Here is a 26,673-nt window from a genome sequence, read left to right as displayed (position 1 = left end):
ACAGTCAGTGTAGGCTTCCTTACTGTTCTCATAAAAGACATGTACTACAATGAAAATGCATAGTGCATGACTGCAAAGAAAAAAAAAAAGAAATCTGCTGAAGCTGAATGAAGCCCTGTGCTTTATTGTGAAGGTGTGTTATGTTTGCACACAAGCGCTTATACAATTGTCTTCTGTCTCAAAGCGGTTTCTGTTGCCTTGGCAACCACCATACCAGAATTGTGCGCACGCGTTGGCCTCCTGGTCATAGTACCACATCACCCTGTACTCTCTACATGGCCCAGGGTCCAATCCCTGCCTACAGTCTACATCTGAAAAACAACAACAACATAGATCTGAAGTACTTGAACAAAATCTGGATTCAAACTAAATTTAAATGTGAATGCTCGAGAAGTGACCCGAAATGATAGATAATTATGGTGTAAGCCAGTGCACTTACCTTTCACAAAGGCATCAGGCTGAGGGGGCGGCGCAGGTAGATTTCGTGGAGGAGAGCTGATTTCTGGAACATGCCGCCAGTTTATGGGCGTCTGGGGTCCTACTACTGAGATGGAGGACTGGTCTCTCCTCTTATCTCCAGCTGGGGCCTCTGTCACCTTAGGGAACTCAATGACAGATTCGTCAAAGGTATTCCAGTTTGTGTCAATATTCGTGTCATAATATTCATCTGGTTGTTGAGGAGAAAGGGTGGTGTCAAACTCTGTTGGAAGTTCAGCCTGTGATAAAGAAAATTTTCCAATCAACCTTCAGTTGGTGTTTACATTATGATTATCGATCATTTTATGTGCTACTTTTTCTCCAAATTAATGTTTCTGTAATTTCTGTTCATATTTTATGATATAAACAGAATTCTGTGTCCAGATCTATTAATTTATTCAGAAATGCATATCAATACAATTACATTTTATAAATTACTTTAGTGATGAGCAGGGTTTTAATTTCTGATTGATTAGATATTTGAAAAAAAAAGTTGTTCCTTTTTTATTTAGAAAAATACATTTAAAAACGTTTTTGAAAATAATGATTAGGTGTAAGGAAAATATGTTATTACTTTTTTACTTGATGGTTACATCATGAAATCAACGTGACATTTTCCTTTTAAAAAAAGTACATATTTTATGTATATTTTTACGAAGCCCACACATCATGGAGAAAAAAACCCCCAAAAAACAGATACCATGGCCATGAACATAGAAGTTGTTACCATGACTTAATTCATGGCCACATTTGATTAATTAATTCCCTCATCCTAGGGAAATCGTAGCCATGATTTACCTAAAATATGGGAGCAAGTCTTTAATTTGTGCTCACAGCATGTGCTGGGCTCTATCATTTTAATTTTACTGAAAAGTTTAATATTTTCTCTTTAAAAAACATTTTGCTCATTAACCTACATAGTGTCTTCTTTTTAATCTATTACTGTATCTTTCTGTAGTATGAAAAATTACCTCTTTGCCTATTGGGATGAAATAATCACTGGTGGAAGCTTCAGTTCCATCTGGAAGTGGATCAGGCCCAAATGGAAAGGATGTTTTGCCATTTGGCGTTCCATCATCACGCTCGCAGATCTGACTTAGCAGTTTAACCTCCAGTGCTGAAAAAAAAAAAAAATCGCATCGCAAAACGTTAGCATAAAAATATTTAGCCAAGTACACCATATTTAAAAGAAATATAGGAGTACGTACTGTGCAGTCTCATGAAGTCATCAGTTAAGTAGACATACTCTTCATCAGGATCAGATGCCAAAATGTTCATCTCCTTCTTAAACTCTGCATACTGGGAGTCACTTCTGTTCATTATACCAATCACGAAGATTTCAATCCCAGCATTGTGAGCCTCTTCTGCAGCGTCTTTCAGCCTCACTGCATCACGCTTGTCGGCATGACCATCCGTTAACACGACTGCAACCTTTCTTACGCCGGGCCGAGCTGCTTGAAAGAGCTGAGTGGCCCGTTGGACGGCGCTGCCCGTGAAGGTGCCCTCGCCGAGGTACAGCATCCTGCGCACAGCAGTTTTGATGGCAGCCTGGTCAGACAGCTGATGTAGGCTTGCCACCACCACGTCAACATGACTGTACTGCACCACCCCAACACGCGTAGCTTCTCGGCTCACGGACACGCGATCGATCAGAGCGTTCACAAAGTCCTTCATGACCTCAAAGTTCTCCGGACCCACACTCTCTGAGCTGTCGATGATAAAGACCAGCTCCAGAGGACTCGTCCGGCATTTCACACCACATCCTGAGAGAAAATGCAAAAGAAGTAAGAGCCTCCACCTAACACAGATTAAACAACCTATATATAGTTTTGAGTGGTGGGGATGGTTATATACCACATATTTCCCGGATTATTCTGATCACCTCTTCTCTCTGCGGGGTGAAGTTCAATGTATGTTATTTATACAATATTTGTGAGTATCTGATGATGAAGTTTTTATGAAAAATGTTTTGACTCACAGATAGGCCAGGATCTCCCTTCTCTCCTGGTTGTCCCTATACAATTTAAGTTGAATTTTATTAGTAACAGGGTAATTTATGTATATTCTACATTATCTACATTATCAGTTACATTAGAGTAAATGTCCGGTCACGTTTAAAGTTGTTTGGTGAATTTTAACGGATGAAACCCAGTCGCTTTAATATAATTTTATGTGATGGCAAAATAATTCCCCAAGCTAATTTGACAACGGATTCAAGTTCTTCACGCAGATTCGCAACAAAATGCTTCTTGGTTTGAAAGTGACATCTGTGTGAGTAGTGTTTCATCACAACAATATGGACTTTTTTTGGAAAAAATAATTAAAAACACATCTCTTTGACCTAGCATACACATAACACATTATAGACTTCTATAATTCAATGTTAGGCTGCATAGATTAGGTCAGATGGAACCGGGAACACTTCCCATAAATCCTGATGTAGGCCTACTCGTTACATAATAAGAAGAATGGCATCTACGTAAATTTTAGTGTCTTTGTTTATCCCGAGGTTTTCTTGCAGCCTGCCGGATCCAGGCCGTATCCAGATCTGATGAAGGACCTTTGCCTGGAACCGATGACAACGCAGTCCTGAAGTGCCAACTAGTCTCTCCCTATGGAGGATCCCTTTACCACTCTACAGATAAAGCGTTGTCGGGGAAATTCGTTTCGCGTACCTACCCCGAAGTGACAAAATAAAATTAAATTCTGTATTAAAATTTATAAGGAAAGACCAGTACTTTGTTTAGGCTTGGTCTGTAGGGAATTTATTCATGTATTCATTCATGTATTCAAACGCACATAACTATAGAACCAATTCTTAATGCGCATGTGAACGCCATCAGCGTTTATCACAGGTTCGTGTTTAAAGTCTATAGAGCTGGTAAGTCCCGCCCCTTCCGCTAACCCCACTGGTCCTCAAGGTTGAAAAATCGTCAATGCAAGTGAATGTGAGAAAATAATTATTTTCTGGTCCCGTTTGAATTTTGCCATGAATGTGTACATATGTTGTCTGTGAATTTTTAATATAATTAACAAATAACAAATGATTGTTGCGATGGAAGTGAATCAATCAAAACTAACTTTAGCTGGAAAATAACTTTATTAAAGAACCGCTATAAAGCCAAAACAATGTCTGTTACCCTAAATTATAGGTTTGTCTCTGTAAAGATGCTTTGAAACAATCTACATTGTTAAAAGCGCTATATAAATGAGGATGACTTGACTTGACTTAACTTTTGCTAATGTGACTGCACTTTAAGTTATGATAGTGAATAACTAACAAATGAAATATAGTTGCAAGCTGAAGACAAACTGTCTTGATTACTTGATCACTGTTTTTTGTACTTGTAATGCCTCCAGGACTAGAATTGAAATTTAGAAACCGTGTTGTAGAACTCCACTAGACTCTGTCTTGAGTCTGTATGGTCTTGTTATGGACTTGGGAGCATTTGGACTTAGTCATGACTCAAGCCCAATTCCAGTCTTGAATACTACAACACTATAGTTTTGTGGTCTGTGGTCTCAACCTTGACTCTGACTCAACCTTCACAGGTCTCAGCCTGGACTTAGACTCAAATTAGCTGGTCTCAAGTACAAGGCTGCCCAGAAAACCATGATATGAGCCTTTGCTAACTGATAACTGGATATTACCTTGGCTCCTGATTGTCCAGGTACTCCATGTTCTCCTCTCTCTCCTTTTCTCCCGCGCTCACCCACTAGGCCTCTGTCACCCTAAAACCATCAGACTTTGTTACATTGTCTTTTGAACAGTACTATATTATTAACCATACTGACATATAACACAATCAGTCAGTGTTTGCCTTTCTAGTACCTTCTCTCCTGGCAAGCCATCACCTGGAGGCCCTCTTGGACCAGGGGGCCCTTGAAACCCAGAGTTTCCCTGTGATGACACAAAGTTTATTTAGAGTTCTAAGCTTTTGTATGATACAGTTATGTTTAGCTTTATGTCCTAGTTGGTAGAGCTACTGTATTAATGAGGCCGGCAGGCCTTGGAGCCTTACCTTGGGACCCTGTATTCCCTCTCCTGGAGGGCCTGGAAGACCTGGAGCACCAGGCTGGCCAACTGCACCCTATAAAAATCTCATAAGAATTAATCAACATAAAATGTGTATTGGCTCTACATACAGTATGTTCTAAGTAGTGATATTGAACCTTTGATCCCAGCAGACCAATTCCTGGGGGCCCTGAAGGGCCAGTAGCTCCGGGTGAGCCCCTGTCTCCCTGAAAACAACATCACTTTAGCAAAAATGCTTACTTTGCTCACTTTCTGAAAGATCAAGTCAGCAATTGTTTATTTTAAAATTGCATAATGACCAATACCTTTGGGCCAGGAATTCCTTGTCCTTCAGGTCCAACTTCCCCCGGCAGCCCAGGCCACCCTTGAGGCCCCTGAGAATATATCACATGTATAGATATTACTGCTTTTGTTTTCTGTGTTGTCTGTATCAAGTCTTTGTTTCCTTCACGCACCCGTGGTCCGGGGTAACCCTCCCCCTTCATTCCTACTGGCCCCACTGGTCCTGGACTCCCTCTGTCACCCTGAAACATGCCAATGTAGATTTTATTAGAGTAAAAAAAAATAACTCCTATTAAACTATGTAATATGCATTTGTTTCTATAACCTTAGGGCCTGTAGTCCCAACACCTGGCTCTCCAACAGGACCGGAGGGGCCTGCAGGTCCTGGCTCACCCTAACAATACACATGCAACCAACATAATGATGAAGAGCATGTACAGTACATACAATAATGTATAACATTAGGTAAGAATGCAAATAGCCAACCTTGTTGGCAAAAGCTATTTTCACTAGCTCCACCCACCATTCATCAGCTATTTACCTTTAGTACAAACAGGATATTACTTCTTTTTACACTTTGTGTGAATAGCATCTATCTCTATTTGCACTTTATGAGACATATACGTACCTTTGAACCAGGCAATCCTCGACCCGGAGGTCCAGGTAACCCCATCATACCTAAACTCCCTGGTTCTCCCTATAAATGAAAGGAAATATTTTATCAATATCGATCATTTTTAAAGGGCACCTATTAAGCAAAATTCACTTTTACATGGTGTTTGAACATAAATGTGTGTTGGCAGTGTGTGAGCAAAACCACCCTAGAATGATAAAAATCCACCCAGTAGTTTTTTTACTATCTCAATAAATCATAAGCACTGTCTCAGAACACCCTGTTCTAGATTTCCCTCACTGTGACGTAGAAATGAGCTAAGCCCCACCGACGTGATTTGATTGACATCTGGTTTTGGCATAGACCCCGCCCTCGGTGATCTGCATCCTCCATTGTTTCAACGACAGCCGGTAATGTCTCCTAAGAAGTGTAGGTGTTCTGTTGTGGGATGTAAGAATGGACATACTAGTCTTCACTGACATCAGAGCCACTGAAAACGCAGCGGATGGATTTTATTTATGAAGAAAAGGCACCACTTAAACTTCCTAAATACGAGATTCATTTTCTGACTGACTGTTTAGTGAACGAGGGTCAAAGTTAATCCTCAAGTGTGGATCGTTGCCTACAGTTCGCGATCCAACGTCACCTCCAGAAGAAGTAAGTGTATTTTATGATTTTTGAGCAAATAGTCATTTCAATCGATGTCAGCCAGTTCAACAACAAATGCGTCTAAAGCTATTTATTGTCGTCGTCATAGGATGGCTCAACAAACAACTGTCAGACAGTTTTATGTCACGTAGGCATTTTTTTTGCAGCATTTACAAATGTAAATAAATTAAGGTCTGCTCTATCTCCATAGACAGTAGGCTATATAAACGTCTATCTCCCTCCCCTTAAGAAATAAATAAATCGTTTGTACTTAGCAAACGTTATCACAGTAGTGTGTGTGTGTGTGTGTGTGTGTGTGTGTGTGTGTGTAGTTTCAAAAAATTGCGCGAACGTTATCACAGTTCGTGTGTGTGTGTGTGTGTGTGTGTGTGTGTGTGTGTGTGTTGCACATCTATAATGGCAAAGGGGACGCGATTAAAACTTTGTAAGTACATAAATGTATCAAATAACTATTCCGAGACGTTTAGTCCATTCTCATTCGTGTTTATTCTGTGCCGGAGTCTATTCATCATCTGGGTCCAGCAGCAGGGCGGGGATATGCAGCTCATTTACATTTAAAGTGGTACACACAAAACAGCTCTTTTTAAAACAGGCCCCAAAAATGACATTTTCAAATGGTTATAATAAATTAACTGTGGGGTATTTTGTGCTGAAACTTCACAAATGCATTCTGGGGACACCCAAGACCAATATTACATCTTCTAAAAAGGGGCATAATAGGTGCCCTTTAAAAATGGTAATAGTGTACTGTATATAAGGCAATGTGATCAGTGAGCGATCAGTTGTGTATAATTTATAAAGAGCTGGAGTGTTACTGCCATATTGAATATCAAGAATATTCAAGAATATCAAGAAAGCATTGATGGAGTATAATTATAGTTTAAAACAATAGATACTTTTGAAGAAAAAAAGTTGTATTAACAATAGCTAGGACACATTTCTCAATACCTTTTCAGAATTCTTTACACAATTGTCATAACCAACTTTCAACATGTCACAGCAGTTCATTTGACATTCAAAATGCACTAAAACTACAAAAACACTTAATACATGTCTCAAATCAATTCATTCTTCCATAACACAAGCAAGGGCTGTCACCCAATAGACTTTGTCACACAATTACCTAAAAAACACTAACAACAGGTAGCATTATACAATGTTTTCTTTTGTAAAGTTTTGTTACCAAACAAGAATAACACTCTCTGCTGTTTGTATTACAGTACAAAAATAATCCCATTTTGTATAGATGGTAATGAAATGACACATAGACTGCTGTTGTGCTCACTGTGTGAAGAGTTTTGAAAAGGTGACTAAGTATTGAGAAATGTGTCCTGGTGATTGTAAAAATATATTACATTTTGTAGGTTTTGAAATAATAAAATAATTTAGAATGATGAGATAATATATTGAATCCAGCATGTCCTATATGAGAGTTGTTGCTTTGTGCCTATTTCCAACAACTTTTTAGTGACAAAGTCCAGGAAATACATTTTAGATTTGTAATGTATTTTATTAGTTTATGGGTTTATGGATGAATATTCTCACTACCCAAGGCCGACTGTTAAAGGATTGATTATGAGCAACCATAAAAGTGTACAACTAAACCCTAAAGGCCTTTTATGAACTCCTTAAAAGTCATCTGATCATGAAATATGACATTCTAAACCTTGAAACATAACAACCTGGACATTAACCTCCACATTGCAAAATGAAATGTAAAGGTTAAATGTGTCCCACCCACCTTGGCCCCCGGGGGTCCCGCTGCTCCAGGGCTTCCTGGGAGACCCCGAGATCCTCTGTCACCTCTGTCCCCCTGTGGAGAGATTCATAAACACTATTTAGTGTGATTATGTGACAGTATTTTCCACTTCAGTACATTCAAAGACAGTATTTGAGATTATTCAGCTTTTTGATCATTGACTAACTTTGAAATGGAGTTGAGTGGCATGATGTTATGCAGTATTTTATTTCAAACTCAAGCCTCATGAATACACATGTAAGATATTAAGATGTTATATTTTGCAAGAAAATGAAGGCTATTTTTAGGACTTCGCATACAACAGCATATTTTAAGACATTTACTTTAGAGTTTTTTTGTAATTCTCATTATTCAAGGTTGATGTTAAGACAATGTTGATTCAACACTGTTTTCTATTTGAATATAATTTTAAAATGTAATTTATTCCTGTGATGCAAACCTGAATTTTCAGCATCATTACTTCAATCTTCAGTGTCACATGATCCTTCAGAAATCATTCGAATATGCTGATTTGCTGCTCCAGAAACATTTATTATAATAGGCCTAATCAATATTGAAAACAGTTGTGCTGTTTAATATTTTTGTGGAAACTGTGATACATTTTTTTTTCATGATTCTTTGATGAATAGAAGGGTCAAAAGAACAGCATTAATTTGAAACAAAAATATAAATGTTTTTACTTTCACTTTCGATCTATTGAATACATCCCTTCTGAATAAAAGTATAAATTCCGTGACACTTTATTTTACAGTCATGCACTTACTGTAGTAAAAACAGTAATTTATGCATAATTACATTCAACTAACCTTAAACCAAACCTAAATTCTAGCCCTTATAGTAAGTACATGTTGTTAATGAATATGATTTAGTACTTAAATGTGTACATTAAGGACACCTTAAAATAGTGTAACAAAAAAGCAAAATCTTACTGATCCCAAACTTTTGAATTGTAGAGTACTTTCTTTTGATAACAATGTGATATACAACCTTGACTTGGCTGGTTTTGTGAAATTCAGCCCTAAACTAAATTATCTAAAACAGATATCTTTCCACCATTTGAAATGGTTACAACCTGTGTTTAACTACTATGAGACATGTTTGCAAATGGCAGAAAATATATTACATTGTCTTGCAAATATTGACTCCTGTACTCACTGAATGTAGAACTCACTGTTTAACCACGAGAGATGCTTTTCAACTATAACTTAATCCATATAATTGTGGTAAGTAAGAAATATTTTTAGAACGAAACGTCATTGTACCTTCTCACCAGGAATTCCTTTCCCAGGTGAGCCCTCTGGACCTCGTACACCAGGTAAACCCATCTCACCCTAACATAATAAAGAAAAGACAGAAATGCAAACAATATAGGAAAGCAATGCACGTGTGCTTTATTGAAGCTTTCCTGTATTTGCTATCAAAAAATAAGAATGTGTTATAGTCACAGTGGCCCCAGAAATATGTAGACATTTAGGCCACACCTTAAAACTTATGACTTTATATGACATTCATTCATTATTAAGGGTAGCTTAAGTGACGATCCATTGGTTAATTTTTAAACTAAATAGTAACCATATTACAAGAAACCTGTGACCCAGGATGTTGTGTTTCACTGTACCTTTGGACCCACAGAGCCATCTTCACCTGGGATGCCAGGAATACCAGGTGCTCCATCTGGTCCTGGTTCACCCTAAAATCATAAAAAAACTATATCACTATTACATAAAACAGATTAAATTAAAAATTTGGTCATACAGATAATATTTAATTTGCTTTGTGAGGACATTAAAATTGTACATACTTTTGGTCCTGGTTCTCCTATTCCTCTCTCACCTTGTGGGCCAGATTCTCCTGGAAAGCCTTGATCTCCCTGGGAACATATTTATACAATCACAAACACTGATAATCACACAAACAATTGATGGAAAAATTCATCCCAAATTTTTTATATTTCTATATAGCTTTAATGAATACTTATTTCAGTTTTATTCATTTTAGTATTTACAGTGACATATTTAATATTTAACAAATTTACAGTATTTCAGTTAGTTGCCAAAGCGATAATTTATAACTTCCATTCCCTTTCATGGTCAATACGAGTTACGTTGTGACGACGAATGGGGTTTCGCTTAGAAAGCCTCTCACCTTCGAGAATACAAAACGAGCCAATGGCAAGAAAATGCCATGGGTCTGCGGAATTTGCAAAGCGTAACTCCACCCCACCTCGTGGATATATAAGGAAGTACTCTGGCAACATGCAGTTATGTTTTCGCTTCGGAGCCAAGAGTTTTCTTCACTCCCACAAGCCATTCTGTATTATCTTCACTCTACGAGACGCGCGGCTCTCCAGTGTGTTGGTGCAACGGCGCGTTCCAGCGAGATCACATTGCCTGCTGCTGATCTGTGCAGTGATCTGCCGACAGTGTGTGTGTTTCTCCCTGGGCGCTTCAGCACTCTGCTGAGCTTTTTCCTCTCTCTAAAAGAGCTGCACGTAGCACGTCTTTTTCAAGACGGCTCGCCCGTGTGGGTGTGTGATTCATCTGCCTAGCGTGAATGAGTCATGTTTTTTTTGTGGGGAACATGACCATTGCAATGTTTAGATCAAGACTCAATGATCTCCGTGTGGGTAGAGTCCCCTCTGCCACACCCCAATCTATCTCTTCCTCGAGAGGGGATACTTTGGCTGGTGGCCAGGATGATCTGAGGGTTACAGTGTGGCACAATAAGCGATGAGTCATTCCTCGGGCCACGCCCCCCTCCACATAGCAAACCATGGAGCTTCCGTGTGTGCCTGGTTCCTCTCTGGGACCCAGTGTTTTCATTCGGGGCTCCAGCAGATGATGTCATGTCACTCACAGCATCACATGGCGGGCTTGATTCCTCTGGAAATGAGGATTTGACTGCGTTGCCTCCCTCAAGAGTGCCAGCGTTAGCCGAGTCAGATCCTGATCTGATGGCCATGCTTTCCCGGGCAGCTGAAAGCATCTGTTGGAGTGGCGCTGTAGGCTGGACGATTGGTTTCTAGGCGCGGCGTGTGCTGCACTACAAGTACTCGCCCCCAGTGCCTTTCTTCCCGGACGTGCATCAGGACGCCTCCTGGTTGAGAGAGTTCCCTTATGACTTATCGCTGGTCCTTCCCTGGCCAACACGGACAGAACGTGGGAACTCGACCATGCCCCCACGCAGGGACGCTATGCCTCCCATGTCCGGGCTGGTCGATCCGCCGTGCACTGTACAGACCTCGCTCTACGGGCGACATTGGTACCTGCGTGATCCCTGGGCCAGGTGATGTCCACAAGTGTGGTCCAGGAATGGGCTCAGCCAGGTTGATGTGAGGGGGTCTGAGAATTCATTTTCTCAGCTCCCCCATGTCCCAGGCTGGGCTCCTCAGCGGTGTGGTTGAGGACTGCGCCCAACAGTCTTCGACCCCCCAGAAGCAGACTGAGGCCCTTCTGCAACGACGGTCATCCGTACATGTGGTTCCTTAGTCTGCTTCACGCCGAGGCCACCTCCCTGCGGCAGCACCGCCGGTTTCCGCCCCTTAGCCGGCAAAACGCCAGGCTAAGCAGCACTCCTGAGACGGGCAGCTTGGAGTTAGGGCTCAGTTCTTCTCAGGAGCTGGTAGCAGGACCACTCTTTCCCCCAGAGGAGGGCCGGGGGAGAATCTTTTTTCTATGAACTGATGCCCCTTCCTCCAAGCCCCAAGAGGCCGTGGATGGCAGTGTGCGACGCTCTACCTTGCCACTCTCGTCCCCCTCTGTCGCCAGACCCCTGTCAGAGCAGGCCCCCGTGGATGGCTGGTCCTTCCCTGGCCTACTCTGTCAGGACGCGGCTTATGACCGTGCCCCCACACCGGGACACTATGCCTCCCTTGTCCGGCCGGTCATTCCGCTTCACTGCCCCACCGAGGGTACGTCTGTGGTTCGCATGGCCCCGCTGGTTCAGATCTTGGAAGCCTGGCTAGAGTTTCCCAACCTGTCCCGCTGGGTCGCGAAAACCATCAGGCTCGGCTATGTGATTCAGTTCATACGATCTCCTCCCCGCTTCTGGGGAGTCCGTTACACTATGGTGGGTGGCATGCCCCTGTCACGCGTGCGGAGGTCACTACCTTACTGGCGAAATGTGCGATCGAGATTGTCCCTCCAGCCGAAATGAAGTCCAGATTCTACAGCCCCTATTTCATTGTACCGAAGAAGACAGGTGGGTTACGGCCAATCCTGGACCTGTGCGTCTTGAACTGATCCCTTCACAGGCTTCCTGTTTTCCTCATGGGACCAAAATATTACCCCACACGGACAAGGATTTCCATCTTTGTGGAATAATATAATGTAGGGTTTACCTGTACCACATACACAAACAAACACAAACACAAACACACTGCACCTTAGGGCCCACCATGCCCACTCCAGAGGGGCCTCTTGGTCCAGCTGGTCCAATGGGTCCCAGGTCTCCCTGCAGCCAGAGATGCCACATCAGAACGTATTTTCAAACTGAATGTTGTACTATGATTTCCTATAAAACAATGTAGGCATTTGGGTGCAGCCTATGGATAGATAAGAACTTTGCTCTACCTTTTCACCCTGGATCCCTACTCCTGGAAATCCCATCAGTCCAGGTAAACCCAGTTCCCCTGTGTTGCCCTACAGAAGAGAGAAATAAGCAGTGTCTTATTGTTGGATCTGATTACACTCCACAACAGCATGTAATTTTTTATTTTTTGATAATGTATTCTACCTTATCACCCTTGATGCTAAACCCAGGAGGTCCACGTACACCTTTAGGACCCTCAAATCCCCGGTCACCCTGAAAGCATCATTACATTATTCAGTACATCATTTTTACATTATTCAGTACACATTTTACATAGCAAAAAGAGTACTTAAGGAAATGATACACTTTAAATGAATATACCTGAGTGTGTTAATGTATGTAATGTTTTCAGACACTTAATTACATGTTATTTTAAAATTAAATGAAAATGTATTATAGTTTAAATTTTTAATAAATGCAATTAGCTGAACTTTAGGGTGCTTTTTTGACCCACTTAAGTATGACTTAAATACATCTTTAAATGTAATTTCATATTTATTTCTAATGTTATTGAAATATGGTTAAAGTGTACTGAATGTACTGACAAGCTAACTTAATATGCTAATATAACTAAAATATACAAGTATTTAAATATATTTTTAATTACACACTTATAATGTTTAGTACATACTTTAAATGTAAGTATAAATGAAGTTGCAATTTAGTCTTAACTTTAAATGAAATATTGAATAAAAAACTTAACTAAATTATTATCAAATACTTCATGTGCTTTAATATGTTAGTCAACACATCAAATTAAGTGCACTTCTTTAAAGCACGAAAAATGATTATTAAAACATAATTATTAAAATTCAAATGTACTTAAACAAATTAATTTGACATTGTTCACTTTTGAATCCATTTCTAAAAAGTGCGCTTAAATGTTTTAAGAAATAGTCATGAAAGTGTACTCTCTTTAGTGCACTTAAGTTTTAGGAGTTTTTTTTATAAATGTAATTTTAAGATTTAAAGTACATTACAAGTGCACATTAAAAACAATTAAGCACACTTCTTTTTCACAAGGAGGAAGATGGAGTTTTTATTGTTAATTCTTGCCTTTGGCCCTGGTAAACCTTCTCCTGGAAACCCTTGGTTGCCTTGAACTCCTTGAGGTCCTGGTTGGCCCTAACAAACAGATATTAAATATTAGTACATTATACTATACATACCCAGTGGATAAGATGCCTGATAGTTGCCTGTTACATAAAACACATGACCAAGGATCTGTATCTCCCTCTAGTGGTGTTACTGCCGAATCACTTCACTTACAGGCATTCCTGGCTCCCCTATCCCAACAGGCCCGGTGGGCCCAGGTCTGCCTTGGCTACCTTTCTCCCCCTTACAAAACACAAAGAGTTTACATGGATATGATTCCATTATAATTATAATAAAACTGCATACTGATACACAACTGTTCAAAAGTTTGTGGTCCGTACATTTCTTTAAGTCTCTTATGCTCACCATAGCTGTACAGTAAAAACAGTAATATATTGTGTGTGTGTGTGTGTGTGTGTGTGTGTGTGTGTGTGTGTGTGTGTGTGTGTGTGTAATATATTTCTGTGATGCAAAGCTAAATTTTTTTGTTTTTGTTTTTTCAGGATTCTTTGAAAAATAGAAAGTTCAAAGAATATAATTTATTTGAAATTAAATATTTTTGTGACAAAGTAAAAGTCTTTGATGTCACATTTGATAAAATTAATGTATCCTTGCTGGAAAAGCACTGAACCCAAACTTATGAATGGAAGTGTATATAAAAGAAAACAGTTCTGTGTTGTGACAACTGTCTTATCTCAATTATTCATAAAATACATAAACTGCATGCATGACATGTTGTCTAACCAGATATTAAAATATGTTTGGCATTATCTTGAAATCAAAACTAATTAACTAATCTGAAGCCATTACCTTTGCACCAGGAAACCCAAACCCTGGGTCCCCTGGAGGTCCGGAGGGTCCGCTAGGTCCTCGCTCACCCTGGGAAAGATATCACTGTAATTCCATGATCCATATCATTTTCATGTTAACATTCATAATATCACATCATAATGGTGAGATGCAATATTCTTACTTTAGGTCCGACAGGGCCCTCAGGGCCAGAGTCACCAGGGTTGCCACTCAGTCCCTAAAACAGATAGATATTCATGTATTAGTCTATTATTATATATTTTACTTCACACTAATCACATCTATGATCTATGAGCTAGTTGTACTGAAAGAGTGTGTCTATTTAAATATTGAAGGACTTTTTCAGTGTACTGGACCTCTACCAAGGTATGCCATCAATTATAATGTGTTTTAACTAGACACATGACAGCCAGACACACCAGAGAATAGACTGTGTGGGAAACTGAAGCTCTCCAAATCTGAATCGGGTCAAAAAAAACGGAGGCTACTGTCATCAAACCAAAACCACAAGGACAGAGATGGAAGTAGGCGGGCAGGAGATAGTAACCCCTGTCCCCATGCTAATCCAGAGGAACAAAGAAACCCGTCAAAGAGGAACAATGGCGTGTAGGCCTGGATTCACTGCTTTAGCTATGTTACATTAGTGTAAGAACAGCACTTAATCTCTCAATCACATTCCATATGTGCAGGGAGAGGAGAGGCTATCTGACTGTGTAAGCAGGATCATTTCCTCACTGAGCTTGGGAGGTATGTTATTCTTCATTCATTACTGTAATTAAAAATAATTAATAATTTATTATATTATTTAATAATTTAATTTAATAATAATTTAATTAAATAAAAACAAAAACAGCATATATTTTAAGAATCAAAGAAAAAATATGGCAATATTTGATTCATTTATGCTGTTTATTTATGCATTTATGCTGTTATTTTTTTTAATCAATTATATATTTGATAAAATAGAATAAATATAATATTTGATAAAATAGCAAATAGTGCCTTTTTTGCATTAGGCACAATATAATGACTTTTTATGAAAATAATGTAAAATGCAATAATATATATATATATATATATATATATGCATATATATACACACACACACACTACCGTTCAAAATTTTGCGATCAGTAAGATTTTATAACAATTTTAAAAGAAGTCTTTTATGCTCACCAAGGCTGCATTTATTTGATCAAAATACAGTAAAAACAGGAATATTGTGAAATATTATTACAATTTAAAATAACAGTTTTCTATTTGAATATATTTTAAAATGTCATTTATTCCTGTGATGTCAAAGCTGAATTTTCAGCATCATTAATCCAATCTTCAGTTTCACATGATCATTCAGAAATCATTCTAATATTCTGATTTACTACTCAAGAAACATGTATTATTATTATCAATGTTGAAAACAGTTGTGTAACTTTTTTTCAGGATTCTTTGATAAATAGAAAGTTCAAAGAACAGCATTTATCTGAAATAGAAAGCTTTTGTAAAATAATAATTGTTCGTACTTTTTTGATCAATTTAATGCATTCTTGCTGAATAAAAGTATTAATTTCTTTCCAAAAAACCAAACGAAAAACAAAAACATTCTAACTAACCCCAAACTTTTGAATGGTTCTGTATAATGATCATTTTTAAAGATAATTTTTTTATTTATCAAAGAATCCTGAAAAAGAATTGTACACAACTGTTTTAAACATTGATAATAATAATAAATGTTTCTTGAGCAGCCTATTAGAATGATTTCTAAAGGATCGTATGACAAAATGTTTTTAAATCTTACAAATCCCAACATTTTTAACACTATAAAAAGGGGATAAAAAGGCAACCTGATCTCCTCTTTGTCCACGTGGTCCAGGAGGTCCGTCCTGGCCCTGTGGGAATGAAGGACAGGATCATCATGACAGACTGTGGGCCGCAGACCACAGATCAAGAGAATCATTTACTAAAACGTACTTGATCTCCTTTCACCCCTGGGGTGCCACATTCTCCTTTCCCCCCCTATACGGAGAGAGAGTGAAAGTTAATTTCATTGTCCTGTGTCTAATATCATCTATAGCGCTTCATCCTCAGGCTGTCTTCTGTGACGTAGTCTCCTGATATTTTGAAAGCATCAGTCAGGATTAAACAGCTTTCATCATTTACTGACAAGCAGAATCATGTTGTACAGTAAAATTACTGAATTCACTGTCATTAAGTCAAATATACTAGCCTTTTCTCCTCTTGGTCCTTGTCTTCCCTGTAACAAAAGAAAATACTTGATCACTCAGAAATCAACCAATGAACATGCAAAAAAATATTTATGCTAATATAATAAAAATATATACATAATAATATACGAGGATATAGTACCCTTATACCCTCTAATCCTGGACGTCCATTTAAACCTCCTTCTCCCTATGAATAAAAAGAGAAAACCCTAAAATCAGATTTGAAAACAATTCTTTACATGTTCTAAAGAAAATACAAGTGGCTTTTGCCTGTGCACAACTCCACAATTCTAGGGTGTAGTGGGTGGTCGCCAGGGTGTTGCTATGTTCTGGCTGGTTGCTAGGTGGTAGTTTACAAGCTCAATTCAAAACAGCCCATACTTGATTCTGGTCTGTACATATGTGTCAGCTCTATCTTTTAATGTAATATATTTACATATAAAATCATTTTCCAATCAAAAATCACAACTCTGATCATCTTAGCAAACAAAAACATATTCAAATGAGACTTACTTTAGATCCTTTAGGACCAGGAGGCCCATCAACTCCTAGATCGCCTGGTTTACCCTAATATTTACAAGAAGTTATAGATTGAGCAGGCAAAATAACTTCAATCATACATTTTAAATAACATGGTTGGATAAAATTTCCTTTGTGTAATTGAACAATATTTCTGTCATGAGAGTGGTATGGTAATAGAGATTGGCATGGTAATGGATATGGAAATGTAAATGTATTTGGTCTTGGCAGAATAGATCTGCTACGTTGCTGCTGCTGCTGCAGAGCAAGTACCGAGACTTGCTACTGCCAATACATTCACAGACATTGCTGTGAGCATGTAAGACATGCTGCTGCACATGTAACATACATGATTTAACCCCCGTAGCAGATATATACAGGTGGAGCTGGGGAAGGTGGAGGGTTTCTGAAAGCACGCTGCAGACTGCTAACAGCAACACTACCGGTATTTGTTTGAATGTTGAGCCACAGCTCATTGGCTGCTGATGCAACAACAACCAATCAGTTGTGCTATATAGATAATGACGTGATTGCTACCAAATGAGTTAAAGACCTATCAGCCTGCACCATAGAGTTTCATGCCAGAACTAGGCAGAGGTGTAATGTCCAGGTTCAGAAAGTAAAAGTCCTCCTCAGTATTTTGTTCCAATCACCTGGATTTGCTAATTAGCACAGTTTTCAGCCAGGAGATAGAACTAGTAAAATAAGCTGGCTGAGTTCATGGGTGGAATAAACATATGGCAGGACTTTTACTTTCTGACCCCTGGACTTTACACCTCTAGAACTAGGTATTTACTGACAAGTGAAAGCTTTCCCATTACGTTCTATGTGAGTCAGTGGATTTGACCTCCACATAAATTCTACATAGATTTATGAGAATGATCAAATGCAAAACTTTTTGTTTGTTTAGCTTTGCATAATTCCATTGGCCCCATTGTTCAGAAAGTTTAATCTGGATCAGATCTATCTAGATTTGGAAATCAAAAGGTAGAAGATTCGATGTTGGGTCACTTGAAGTGTTTTATTTGAAGGTAAAGTAAACAACAAACAAGCATCCCCTTTCATTTTCAATTTTCTTTAAACAGTAAGACCTTTACTGTGCCATTAAAGGGACAAAAAATATGTAAAATGGGTGAAAAATTATACATTAATGCTTTTGAGTTCTTTTGCAAAAGTTTTGCGTTCTTGCAACAAACTTTGTGTTAATTTGCAAAGAACTCAAGTTTTGAGAGGGAAGTGAATGCAAAGTGTCTTGGGGGAAAGCAAAAAAAAAAAAAAAAAAAAAACTGACAATTTGATCCAGATCAAAACCAATATTGGATTTTGTGATCAAATCCAATTTCAGAATCCTTTTTTCTTTTGAACGACCCGTTTTCAAGGTTTAATCCAATCCAATAGCCGAAATCTGCTTAGATTACTTTTGGACAACTAGGCCCTGGTCTTGATCTTAACCCCCCCCTGTGAAGAGTACACATATTTGAAAGCACAGAGGGGTCCTCTTGAGTGCTCCAGCACCTGCTACACTTGCAGTGTGGGAAACACTTCCTACGCTTTCATGTACCGCCTCTCTGATCGCCCTGAATCCACCTGCTCTGGCTTTAAACCAGGGCTTTCAGACTCAGAGCGATGGAGTTAACCGCCTCACATTGTTAGATCAAACACAGCTCAGAGAGAGGATTATTGCTGTTTAACAATTCTTCCTCAAACAATTCTAACTTTGTTTGTTCATGTGCACAGATCAGGCAAGGATCTACTAGTGTTTGAAACTGTCTTCCACATCATAGGTCGGATGTCTGATGTCTCCATTCAGAGTATTCAGAGATTGATTAGACAAAAAAAAAAAAAAAAAAAAAAAAACCACTGTTATTTTAGTATTATGGACAGACTGTTGTAATTGATGTTAATATTATTAAATAGTTTTTATTTTATATCTGCTTTCATTTGAATTTTAGTTACTTTTTTAGTCATTTTGTCATGTTTTTGTGATTTTTATTATTTTTAAAAGTATGTCTATATAGTTTTATCTATTTTTATTTCCGTTTTAGTTTAGGTTATTTTAGTACTTCAAGTAAAACAAGATGTAAATGAGAAATGCTGTCATTGCAACTAGCTGAAATAAAATAGTTTTGATATTTTATTTTAATTCAGTTAAAGTTTGCAGTATTTTATTTCGTTTTCACTTTATTTTGATGGTCACTTTAAGACATTCTGTTGACTAACAGTAATGTTGCACCTACAGTACATCTAATAATAACTCTCATTAGAGTATTAGTAGACGGGTAGTGTTAGAATAAGTTGACATTTAATTGCAAAGTTTCTTATAGTCAGTCTGTGGGATGACCATCACAATACAGTGTTAGCAGATAATAAGCAGACAGTCTACTAATACTCTAATGAGAGTTAGTTGACATATAGTTGCAAAGTCACTTATAGTTAACTACATTTTCAAAAGAGACCAATCAAAATAAAGTGTTACCTTTATTTCAAGAAACATGGTTTGGTTATGGTTATGGTTTTAGTTTACTGTAACAACCCTGGCTGTACTGTTTAAAGGGTTACTTCACCCAAAAATAAAAATTATGTCATTAATGACTCACCCTCATGTCGTTCCAAGCCCGTAAGACCTCCGTTCATCTTCGGAACACAGTTTAAAATATCTTTCTGTTCCTCCATTGAAAGTCAATGGACGGCATACTGTCCATGTCCAGAAAGGCAATACAGACATCATCAAAGTAGTCCATGTGACATCAGTGGCTCAATCTTAAGTTTATCAAGCGGCGAGAATACTTTTTGTGCGCAAAAAGTAAACAAAAATAACGATTTTATTCCACTATTCCTTTCCTTCTCTCTGGGCCTCGAGTGAGTTCACGTAGTGTTTTTGCGTAGCGCGTCTGTGTTGTACGTCACACGCATCACACATGACCAGCATCGGCCAATAGTGAGCCTACGTAGGATGTACAACACAGACGCGCTGCGCAAAAACACTACGTGAAATAGCTTGAGGCCCAGAGAGAAGGAAATGAATAGTGGAATAAAGTCGTTATTTTTGTTTACTTTTTGCGCACAAAAAGTATTCTCGTCGCTTGATAAACTTAAGATTGAGCCACTGATGTCACATGGACTACTTTGATGATGTCTGTACTGCCTTTCTGGACATGGACAGTATGCCGTCCATTGACTTTCAATGGAGGAACAGAAAGCTCTCGGACTAAATCTAAAATATCTTAAACTGTGTTCCGAAGATGAACGGAGGTCTTACGGGCTTGGAACGACATGAGGGTGAGTCATTAATGACATAATGTTCATTTTTGGGTGAACTAACCCTTTAAGAGCCAATGACAGATTAATCATGTTGGTACTTTTGTGATTGTGAACATCTACAATGATTTCATTTTATCAATCTGCAAAGCTGGATATGATATGATGAGAATTGACTGGGCTATCAAACTGATTTAGATATGAACTCACTGGTTTTCCAGGAGGACCTCTCTCTCCTTTCTCACACATACAGGATTTCGGCTGAGGACACTGTAACAGAGAAATAAGCCATTAGAGATAAATGATACAGTTAGCATGCCATATTTTTTATTTTTGTATCTTTTTATTTTATTTTATTTTTGTCATGTGTATGTTTTCCGTGATCCAAAACCTGACACAGAAATAACAAAGTCTTTAATGAACACGAAAGATACACAACAAAGGACATAACCAAACAGGGAATATAACAAGGCTGGGGATAATTCATAACTATAGAAACAAACAAGGATTTAATCAGAAGCCTAGGAAATCGAAACTAAACACAGCAGGGAAACAGAAACCAAGGGAAACAAAACAGAATATCAAAATAAGAGTCCATTGAACCAAACATAACCCTAACTATTTTATTTCTATTTAAAATAGGCCATTTTATGTCCTTTTACAAGGTCCTGATTTTGTTTTTGGGGTCTCGAATAGGATTTCATGGTTGAGTGTTCAAAAAACATATTTTTTTCACATATTTTACATTAATGCAACATCTCCCTTCCTAGTCTGTAAGCAAAGCTCTATTTAGTTCCTGTCTCTATGAAGCCCCTTTTTCGAACATGTTTCGGAATTGCCCTATTTTGTGTATGCCTTGGGCGGGAATTATTTAAATGAGGAAAATTGTGAAGTGTACCTTCTAGGAAGAAAAAACTCCCTTTGAAGTGGACTTTGTGCTTTGTAATTTTGCAGACATTTATACATACTTTCATTTATCAACAACATTAATGTAATAAGTAGGATAATATACAGTTAGCTGGTCATTATAGTAAAATGACTGTTCTCCATCACATCTCAATTTCAGGTTGAAAAACTGTACTTACAACTGTGTTCGCAAGTTCACTCTGTAAAAGAGAAAAGAGCATTGTAGACTGATACACAAAAGTATAAACCATTGACAGATACACACAGATCTTGATGGAATTGTGATATTGTTCATATATGAAATTATGTTTCAAAACGAGTGGTTAGGACCACTAATGGTTTCTACTAATGTCTGAGAATATTATAGAACACCAAAATACGCTGAATGAATGTTCTATCAATGTTACTGGAAGTGCATTTGTTAATAACTTTGAGAGAACCTTGCCAGAATGTTGTCAGTCAAAGTTCTGAGAACATTTCCTGTTAGTTAAATGGATCCTAACCATCTCTTATGCCTTCCAGGTGAAAACATATCCACTCACCAGTTCTCTGAAGAGCTTTTCATCTAGTTGTGGGTCAGTGAGGCTGAACAGGTGCTGCTGAGGCGGTGCACTGGCGATGGACCTCAGTCTACCGTTGTCTTGCTCGTCTCGTGTGGATCCCGACAGCCCAATGACAAACATGCGTATGTTGTTGCTCTTTGCATCTGCAGCTGCAGTCACAGCACTGGGGCTGCGCGGGTGGTCAATCCCATCCGTCAACAGAATCACTGCTCTTAAGCTGCTGGCCGCTGTCTCTCGGATGAAGAGCTGAGTGGCGTTTGAGATGGCATAAGCTGAGAAGGTTCCTTGGCCGATGTAGGTCATAGCATCCACTCGGCTTTGGAACACATCTATGTCCTGCCAGTCCCGGAAGTTGTGCTCCACTAAGACGTTGCTGCTGTACTGCAGGACAGCGATTCTCACCCGCATCCGCCAGCCGGGCACCTGCATCTGCATCAGCCTGGTGCTGAAGCGCAACACGAAATCCATTTGCTTCTCAAACAGAAGCATTGTAGCTTTCTCTGAACTGTCCACCAAAAAAGCCAACTCCACTGGACAGAACAGGGCTGCAGAAAAATTAAACAACAGGTTTTTTTTTTTTTTTTTTTTTTTTTTTTAACAATTGCTAGGACACATTTCTCAATATTTAGGTCTTTCTCAAAATTACACTTTTTCAAAATTAATTCTCCTAACCAACTTTTAGTTTTGTACATGTTAATTTTACATCCAAAATGCACCAAAACTTCCAAAACACTTCATGCATGTCTTAAATCAACTCATACTAGCAAGTAGTTTTCACCCAACAAACACACTTTGTCAAAAAAAAAAACCCAATGACCTTAAAATCACTACAGTTTTTTTCTGAAATGCTTTGGTGCATTTCTCAGATCAGAACTATTCTCAAAACTACCTGTTCAACCTCCACATCATCTAGTCACTTGTGCAAATCATAAAAGCAATTTTTCATTCTTTTGATCAATTGTCTTTAGTACATTCATGCAATTGATTATGTACAATTGTCTGCTGTTTCCTACATTATCAATTGCTCATGCTGATCAGAATATACTATTCTGAATCTCTGTTGCATAGTCTTACCCCCAAAACCTCTAGGCATTAGTTCACTGCATAAATCATTAAAAGCAAAATGGCTGAACTTGTCATAATCTGTCAAACATATTTTCTATACATTTCTATTACACTCTTCTGTAAATGTGTCCTGTACTGATAAATTGTGCAGGTATATCTTAAATCTAACTATAAACGGGGAATGTAAAGCATTAAATCAACCAATGATCTACATCTCAGAGGTGCATCTCATGACCCTTCGATTGGCAAGGATATATAAAGCACAACACAATGTTACAATTTCTGACAATGAAAAAAGAAACCAACAACAACAATAAGGAAACGAACAAGGTCAACAGCCAGGAAGAACAGGAGAAAGGATGCATGGTGAAAGGGTTTGGAGACTATAATTTGTTGTCAGATTAACAGAAAATAGTAACTGTGAATCCTGTCACTGTACCACATACAGCAATGCATTTGTACTGTTGAAAGTAATATTTGCCATATAAAAAGTGCAGCCTTCTGTCACAGTTGGTTGCAAAAAGGAAGAGAAGTTGAGGCAGGATCTATATGCAGCAGTCATGAGCCCAAACAACTGATGTGAAGGGAGGGAGGTACTGGGCGACACTGGAAGACCAGGAGGCCAAGTTGGAGCAGCGGTGACGAGCAGCCGAGGTGAAGCCAGGGTCCAACGGAGCCAAAGCAGAGATGAGGCAGGATGCAGATGCAGGGAGCCGGTGGAGCCAAGGGAGCAATGGACCTAGGGGGAGCTGACTGGTCGATGAGCCGAGGTGGAGTAATTGGCTTGGAGGCCAGAGGTGGAGCCAGGGGATCAACACGCCAAGGCTGTGGACCAGGAAGCCCAAGGTGGATCCAAGCAGCTGGGCAGAGCCACTGAAGAAGGAGACAATTGTCTGAAGGGAGCCAGCTGAGGCAGGGCTGAGGAATTTAATGGAGTAGTCAGAGGAGGAGGGAGTAGGAGGATGGACGTGACCAGTGGCGATGACGGAGACTTGGAGCTGGGTCTAACTAGCTGCGATGAAGGAGATTTGGAGCTGGGTCTAACTAGCTGCGACAAGGGAGATTTGGAGCTGGGCAGAACCAGTGGTGATAAAAAGACTTGGAGCTGGGCAGAATCAGCAGTGACAAAGGAGACTGCAAACTGGATAGGATTAAGGGAGACCGTTATTTTGGACACCGACACAGTCCAGATCATCATACCATTTAGGAGGGTCTGGGCTCAGATCACCCTCAGTGACAGAAGTATGGGCATGGCTCCACTCCATGCCCTCGACTCCACTAAAACACCTTCAGCTCACCCTCAGTGGGAGATGTATGGCCAGAACTCCACTCCATGCCATGCAATAAAACACCTTCTGGGATGGACATTGGTGAGTTCTCTCGCCCCTGGTCAGACTTTGGGGCAGGCTCCAGCACAGGGATGGAAGTGGCAGCAGGCTCTGGCTCCGTGGTTCAGAATCAGGGTCAGTGTTAGGCTTGACAAGGGGCTGAATGGGATCTGGAGCTTTTACTTCCTCCTCAACCACTGTCCAGGAGGAACCAGAGTGGCATAACACCCACTCAATGTATTCACAAAAAAGCCCCCGAGGACCATTTACAGGCAAGCATGCTTTAGTTTGACTGTTTAGACCAGCTCTAAGAAAACACACAGGGGAGGAATCGGGATAATGCACCAAGGGCACCAGTTATGAAAAATGTCTTGTGTGGTCCTCAAGGGTGCTGTCCTCCTGGCTTAGGAGGAGAATATGATCTGCTGGTAGATCCATATGTAGGTCTGTTCTTCTGTCACAGTTAATTGCAGGAAGGAAAAGTTGAGACAGGATCTATACACAGCAGTCAATTTATTAAACAATAAATCAAAACAAAAAACATGCATGAGCACAGGAGAAATGTGGAACACATGAGAATAACATCCAACTAAAAATAAATGAGAATGGACAAATAACAACTCAAACTGAGGGCTATTTATAAACATAGTAATTAAAGGGCTGAACAAGGAACAGTTGAATAAAATCAGTCAAACAATGAGTCATTGTGACAACAAAAGAGAACATTCTAGAAACATTGGAAAAAGAAAGGAAACACAGGAAACAATGAGTTACAAGCCAGGAAAACCAAAACGGAAATCAAACTGAACATTACACCTTGTGCATTTTCAATCAGTCATCAAAAACCATCACATTCTGTCAGAGAACACAGTTTTACGGACAGCATGGTTGAGCATTTTGACTATCTTGTTTGTGAACAATGACACAAGGTCATTCTGATGGCACTGATAAGTTCATTGACATAATACTTAGGCTACTTTTGAGAGGTGAACTAGGGATTTTTAGCAAGTTACAGGATTTTGCAGTGCTGTTTGTACAAATTGTTTCGAGAAATGCACTGGCTGGTTTGCAAATTATGGTTTGCATAAATAAAGATATGTACCAAACCGACTGAGATAAACTGTAATAACAGGTAGCCTTATGCAATGTTTTTCAAAACAAGAATGACAGCTCTCTGCTGATTAAAATTCACTCCAGTCTATGTAACATGGTCCATGTTTACATTACAGTACAAATTATTCCAATCCCCTTTTGTATATATGGTAATAACTGTGTTCAACTACATCTAATTATTTTTATGGTATTTTCATTTTATTCAGTTATTCAGTTTTGTATTATGCTAGGTTTTGATCATACCTTTAACAGTTTTGAAAAGATATGTGCAAATTGGCCTATAGGTACATTTTGGCAGTGGTGTCTGAGTAAGAAAGTGAGAAAAGAATTAATGTGATTTAAAAGATGTAGTCATTGAATGCATTTTGTGCCAAAGCAATGGAAAATTATCCACAGTTTAGCCCACATAGACTGCTGTTGTGCTCACTGTGTTTTGAAAAAGTAACCGAAGTATTGAGAAACTGGTTCAAGCAATCGTAAAAAAAATATATATAAAAAAAAAAAATCATTAGAGAGGTTTGGGTAGACAGACAGACAGGCAGACAGATTACTTACTTCTGACTTCATTTTGGATGACAGTGTTGTCAGGTTTCTGCCTGTTCTTTCTCTTGTTCTTGCTGCTAGCACTACAGGACAGTATCAGCAGCAGGAGACACAACATCACACCACACTGCATTCTTCCTGCTTATTCACGCCGTCACACTACAAATGAACCATATTAAACATTTCATATTCATTTTTGAAAACATGTCTCTAAAATAATGCATTCATTTTTAAGTACATCCTGACAGATCCTTAAAGGAGAACTCCGGTCAATTTTAACATTAGCATAGGTTTATTACGCGCGTGAACTCGGCAATCGACTACTTTGGACTTCAACCGAAAAACAGGATGTAAACAGGTATTTGCGCTGGCTTAAATCACATAATTTTTATACATATCTTTTACATCTACTGCAGTCAGATTCACTCGTGTTCACTCAGAAGGAATCACTCACATTTTCTGTGCACTTGTAATGACACATCAAGGATGTTAAGAGCCTAAAAGCAGGTTTAGTACTTGCCCCATTGAAGTCAACAGGGTGCAAATTTTAAAAATAGAATAACTCGGTGTAGGCAACACCGATTTTTGTAGTTGTTCTCTGTATTGACAGCACTCCAAATGTACAAAAAAATGAGCTCAATGTTAAAATTGACCGGAGTTCTCCTTTAATAACAGCATTGAAGAAACATTGTAAAAACATGATATGTAAATAATATTGTGTTTGGCAACAAAACATCGTGCTACAGGATTATATTAAAGTCTACCGTGGGACATCAGTATATCCATTAAGTAATAAATGCTAAATAAAACTTTCATAAAAGCACC

The 26,673-nt window shown here is 38.9% G+C and overlaps 1 protein-coding gene across 1 annotated transcript; it reads right to left on the bottom strand.

Annotated features, from left to right (window-relative positions):
• Positions 1-96: 96 nt before the first annotated feature.
• On the bottom strand, positions 97-25,981 carry col28a1a (collagen, type XXVIII, alpha 1a; the record flags this gene model as incomplete). The annotated part of the gene is made up of 34 exons (XM_081375640.1): positions 97-311; positions 440-716; positions 1,449-1,594; positions 1,686-2,240; positions 2,332-2,368; positions 2,456-2,491; positions 4,129-4,209; positions 4,310-4,378; positions 4,500-4,568; positions 4,651-4,719; positions 4,819-4,887; positions 4,969-5,037; positions 5,121-5,189; positions 5,424-5,492; positions 7,819-7,890; positions 9,099-9,167; positions 9,455-9,526; positions 9,638-9,706; positions 12,220-12,288; positions 12,408-12,476; positions 12,571-12,639; positions 13,483-13,551; positions 13,696-13,764; positions 14,332-14,400; positions 14,495-14,548; positions 16,173-16,217; positions 16,300-16,344; positions 16,556-16,582; positions 16,696-16,740; positions 17,067-17,120; positions 20,541-20,600; positions 21,416-21,436; positions 21,779-22,344; positions 25,861-25,981. The coding sequence occupies 34 exons, from the start codon at positions 25,979-25,981 to the stop codon at positions 139-141; spliced, it is 3,522 nt and encodes a 1,173-aa protein (XP_081231766.1). The 3' UTR covers positions 97-138.
• Positions 25,982-26,673: the final 692 nt, after the last annotated feature.

The sequence above is a fragment of the Scardinius erythrophthalmus genome (assembly GCF_964197995.2).
Source record: "Scardinius erythrophthalmus genome assembly, chromosome: 10".
Lineage (NCBI taxonomy): Eukaryota > Metazoa > Chordata > Actinopteri > Cypriniformes > Leuciscidae > Scardinius > Scardinius erythrophthalmus.
The sequence above is the reverse complement of the archived record's forward strand: the minus strand, read 5'-3'. Positions and strand labels throughout refer to the sequence as shown.